This window comes from Charadrius vociferus, unplaced genomic scaffold (assembly GCF_000708025.1).
Source record: "Charadrius vociferus isolate BGI_N301 unplaced genomic scaffold, ASM70802v2 scaffold160, whole genome shotgun sequence".
In the NCBI taxonomy this organism is placed as follows: Eukaryota; Metazoa; Chordata; class Aves; order Charadriiformes; family Charadriidae; genus Charadrius; species Charadrius vociferus.
The window spans coordinates 68,473-73,625 of record NW_009646358.1 but is presented as its reverse complement, the minus strand read 5'-3'; the positions used below and the strand labels follow the sequence as shown (position 1 = coordinate 73,625).

Genomic DNA, 5,153 nt, shown 5'->3' with positions numbered 1-5,153 from the left:
TGTATACAGTAGCACTGGTTACGCGTACGTTTGAACATCCTGCCTTTTTTCTTGTAAAACATGATTGACCCAAAAATCAGGTGTGAGCAAGTCAAGATGCTCAGTCTGAAAGGATTAATAGTATGTGTTTTTTGCCACAGGAACAAGAAAATTGTCGATTATTCTCAATTTGGGGATTTGGAAGATGATGGTAAGTGGCATGTTCTTGTACATAACAAAAATGCCAAACACTAATGTAACCACCCAAAATGCCATCAAGAGTGTTTTTAATGAACTAGTTCATTGAGAAGGCTGTTAACTGTTTTCACTGGAAGTAATCTGGGCACCCTGTTAAATATCCTAATTCAACAGGAATATGATGATTGTGAGCCAGAGTATAACAACAGTGTGTCAGGAAACCGATGAATACCTAATGTCATGTTGCAGGAAAATTTATTTCTCTCCCTGCCTCAGTTTTCAGTGGTGATCGGTGGTTGTTCCATGTCCTCCTGATTATCAGTTCACAGGATTGTAAATCAGACTATAAAGGAGGTGTAAATCATCTGTACAGAGATCTAATGTTTCTCTATAGCTCTGTATCTCAGTGGGTTTTGGTTAAGGACATAGCAGTCAAATTTTGAGTTCCATTTATAAGAAAAATAGATTTCAGGCTACTCGTTTTCACGACAGTCCTCCTTTACTTCTAAGCCCTAATGGGTGTTGGCATTTTTCTTACAGAACTTGGTTGCTTTCATGTTTTTGTTTTGTTTTGTTTTGGGTTTTTTTTTCCTCATGCTCTTTGCAAGATATAGGGAACAGTTTGAATTGGTGGGAAGAGGAGGACAAAAGTAAATAATATTGAAGATCTCTTGTGAATCGTGGATTAATGGAGATTCTTAGTTTCAGGAGTTTGAATGTAGTACATGACTTCTCTTAGTTTGTAAGTGACCACTTGTAATATTAAAGAAAAGTAAATTCTCAGAAACATTAGTGATGTTATCTAGGGTTTCCCATGATTTAAGAAATACTGAAGATTATTATTATTATTTTCCTTATTTTCCACTGTGATCTGCAATGTCTTCAGTTGGAAGAAAGGCAGTTTTCATGTCTTCTAATTTTCTTTGAAAATTGGAGAAATGCATTGTATTTAGTAAGAGGCAATATGAAAATGGTAGAAAAAGGGGAGCAGCTGACATTTTTTAAGAAGGGGAACAATTCTCAACACACCAAGAACTCTAAAACTGTTTAATGGCAGTGATTACTATTGTAATTAATTGCTGTTTGGCGTATCAAAAGGTGAACTTCTATTTATTGACAATCTGGTAATACATTGGCCACTGAAACTTTATTGCCATATTGATAATAACAACTGAAATAATAACTGAATAAAACTATATGCAAAACTGATCTTGTTAAATTTTCATTTTAAATATATTTAAGGATAGTATAGTTATAGTTTTGTTCTTTAAAAATTGAATTAATTTCAAAAAGGTTATCTTTGGTATATTTTCAGTGTGATGAAATTAAGTCGAATGACTTCTTTTTGGTCATATGGAAGAATATAGTAAAACTCATTAAAGGTTGTTGCTGTTTCCCAAACAGATGAAGACTTTGCATGTATAGCTGCACCTTCAAGCAAAAAATCCAGAACACAGCTCAAGGATCCAAAGAAGGAGAAAAAAGAGAAGCAAAAAAAGCCACACAAAGAATTGACTCCATCACAAAAGCAGACACCTAGTAAAAGGTAAGAAATGTTGAAATGTGGTTAACTCTTTGTAAAGCTGGATTTTAATAATAGTATTTGTTTTTTCCTTTTTTTTTTTTTTCCTGGAGTTTAGAGCAGCGGAGAATAAACAACTACCATATTAGTGTGATAAAGATTTTCAGCCTTATTGGTAGGGTTGCAAATCAGGCATAATGTAATTATGCACAGAGTCAGGAAAACTTGCCTGAGTTTGGTAGTGAGCTATGCCTATTTTGTTACGGCTATAAAAAAACTCCAGCAAGCGGCTTACATAGGTGCGGAAACAGGTTTCCATGTCTGATCTTGTCTTGATATCTCTACAGTGCAAAATAACTATAACAATTCTGAGTTACTTAGAGACTCCTAAAGCTGAGAAATATAAAGACAAGTTTGACTACTTAAAAATGAACATCTTTAAAGCATGATAAAAAATACTGAGTCAATGTAAATGAAAAAAGACATGTGATTATTTTGGTAGTATAGTTGTGTATAAATATTACGTTTCAGTGTGGTATTTCAAGCAAACGTAACCACTTCTTTCTGTGATAATACCAGTTATTAGTTCGTATATATATATACACAATGTTTTGCAGTCATAATACTTTTGAGTATAGTGTGCTTTAATTATTAGTGTGTACTTTGTCTAAATCATTTCAGGAAGTAATATTTATAATATGATATGCTACAAGTATGATTGAAATAGTAATCTCTATACAAGTATTTGAATTTTTAAAAGTTCAGTGAGTCAGAAATAGATCTGTAACTTTCATGTCATTGTTTTATTATTTAGCATGTTTGGTTTCGTTTTTTTTTCCCAGGATATCCTTGGATGACAAACTTTATCAAAGAGATTTGGAAGTTGCCTTAGCCTTATCCGTCAAAGAAAAATCTGCAAATATCCTTGAGGTGCAAAACTCAGAAAAACAAGGTTATTTTACAGTTCAATGCAACACTCTATATGTAGTGAATTCGAACATGACAACTTATTTTACAGTGAAATAGGTTGAAAGTCATGTTTTATTTCAAGATATCATGATAAGGAAATCAGAATTTGTAGATAGTGCCTGTCTTCTTATGTTCTTATGTTTTTCTGTGAGGAAAAACAACTCTTCTATAAGATCTTCCAAACATAGTTTGATTAGAGACAGATAAAAATGTTAGCTATTTTCATTTCTTAATATGTTGACTGTTTATAATGTGTTTTTTGTAAACTAATATTTTGTATTTTTATTTGTTTGTTTTCTGGATCCTTAAACAGATACGAATATTGAATCAGAAAACGTACACAGGAGACCCCCTTTTTCCAACTGCAGTGTAGACAGTGAACTTTTAGGTATGTTGTTCTCATATTCTGCCTTTACAGAAATAGCATTTCAAGATACATTTAAGTAGCTTACCTTTTCTTTGGTTCCATTGGTTTCTGTTTTTCATTAGGTGGAAAAAAGAGTCTTTAATCTTAAATAAAAACTGAAGGATGAAGGGTGCATTTTTTCATTAAAAATTTGGTCCCAGTCTTAAAATGGAAAAACCTGTGGATTGCTGAATGAGATTGGTACAGATCACTAAAAGTTAGTTGGAAAAAGCAACAGACGTGATGTTTTTGGATGCTGAGTTTATTTACTTCTTCAAGAAGCTACACTTACCCTCAGCTCCTTCATGGATTTGTAATGCCTATGCATAAATGTCACCAAACACATTTGCTGTGCTATTGGAAACTTTTTCATTTTTCCAGTTTTATTTGTGGTCTTTCTGTCCTTTTGTTAGCTTGATTACAGATAAATATTGATAACTTTCACAACTAGAAAGTACAATTTGGTCAGTTAAAAGATTAAAATGAGAATCACCTGAATACAAGTGCCAGTGATTCGATTCTCTATAGTATACTTCAAAATCACAGTAATGAATTCTGGGGACTCAAATACCTGCTTCTTTTTGAGAAGGAGAATAGATTTACTGTGAATTTGAATTAATTAGACTACCTTCTGTTTTCTAGGTCTCAATCAGGTTATGGATGATGAGGTACCTAGGGGTGATGGTAGGCAAAGTACAGCATCATCTAAAGTTCCAGTGACTGTTGACGGTGATGATGGAGAGCATGCTGTTTACTCTGAGCCAGAGTCTGTACCCAGTAAGTTGTCCTCTATAAAAACCCCTCTCCTTAGATGCTCTTTGAATGTGATACCTTACATTTAGTTTATATTTCCAATGAAGTGCATACTGCTTCTACTGTATCTTCCCCTCCCTTACTGAAGCATTATCTTTTACTACTAATGGCATATCAATTTGACACTAAGTCTAAACATTGGAGCTTATTCATACACATTCCCCAAAACAGCAAAAATGATACTGCTTCTCTGCATTTGCTGCAGTATGTCAGAAAAAATTTCTTCTATCTGCTTTGTCCAGGAAAGTTTTGTCTCTTTAAAGAGCCTCGGTTCTTTTTTTCCAGTTGTCTGGGGTTTGTGTCAAAACTGACTCTGGAGTAGTGTCAGGTGTTAGTGCTTTCAGTATTGGTTTCATTTAAGCTTACTTTAAAATATAAGCAGCCTCCCTTCTTTCCTTCCTCCAATTCTCAACTCTTAGAAAACCATGCTGCATCTGATTGGTGGTCAGCCTAGCCTCATACTCTGCTTCTGGTAGCAGCCTAGTACTGAATGCCTGCAGATTATGATCATAGAATCGTAGAATGGTTTAGGTTGGAAGGGACCTTGAAGGTCAATTAGTTCCAACCCCCTGACATGGGCAGAGACACCACCCACTAGACCAGGTTGCTCAAAGCCCCATCCAACATGGCCTTGAACACTGCCAGAGATGGGTCCTCAACAACTTCTCTGGGCAACCTGTTGCAGTGTCTCACCACCCTCACAGTAAAGAATTTCTTCCTAATATCTAATCTAAATCTCCCCTCTTTCAGTTTAAAACTGTTACCCCTTGTTCTATCACTGTACTTCCTGATAAAAGAGTCCCTCCCCATCTTTCCTGTTGCCCCCCTTTAAGTACTGGAAAGCTACTATAAGGTCTCCCTGGAGCCTTCTTTTCTCCAGGCTGAACAACCCCAGCTTTCTCAGCCTGCCCTCATAGGACGGCTGTTCCAGCCCTCTGATCATCTTCGTGGCCCTCCTTTGGACTCGCTCCAACAGGTCCCTGTCCTTAGATGTCGGAGGACCCAGAACTGGACACAGTACTCCAGGTGGGGGGTTTCACCAGAGCGGAGTATAGGGGGAGATTCACCTGCCTTGACCTGCTGGCCACACTTCTTTTGATGCAGCCCAGGGTATGGTTGCCCTTCTGGGCTGCAAGCACACATTGCTGGCTTCTCATCTACCAACATGCCCAAATCTTTCTCCTCAGGGCTGCTCTCAATCCATTTTTCGCCCAGCCTGTATTTGTGCTTGGGGTTGCCCTGACCCATGTGCAGGACCTTGCACTT

At 36.5% G+C, this 5,153-nt stretch overlaps 1 protein-coding gene across 1 annotated transcript in view; it reads left to right on the top strand.

The window, feature by feature from the left end:
- The first annotated feature begins 60 nt into the window (after positions 1–60).
- Positions 61–5,153, top strand: part of RAD51AP1 (RAD51 associated protein 1) — a 9,076-nt gene continuing 3,983 nt past the window's right edge. Inside the window, exons 1-5 of the mRNA XM_009894238.1 lie at positions 61–190; positions 1,582–1,723; positions 2,542–2,651; positions 2,982–3,056; positions 3,717–3,851. Coding sequence (XP_009892540.1) covers positions 61–190; positions 1,582–1,723; positions 2,542–2,651; positions 2,982–3,056; positions 3,717–3,851 — 592 coding nt within the window. The remainder of the gene's footprint in view (positions 191–1,581; positions 1,724–2,541; positions 2,652–2,981; positions 3,057–3,716; positions 3,852–5,153) is intronic.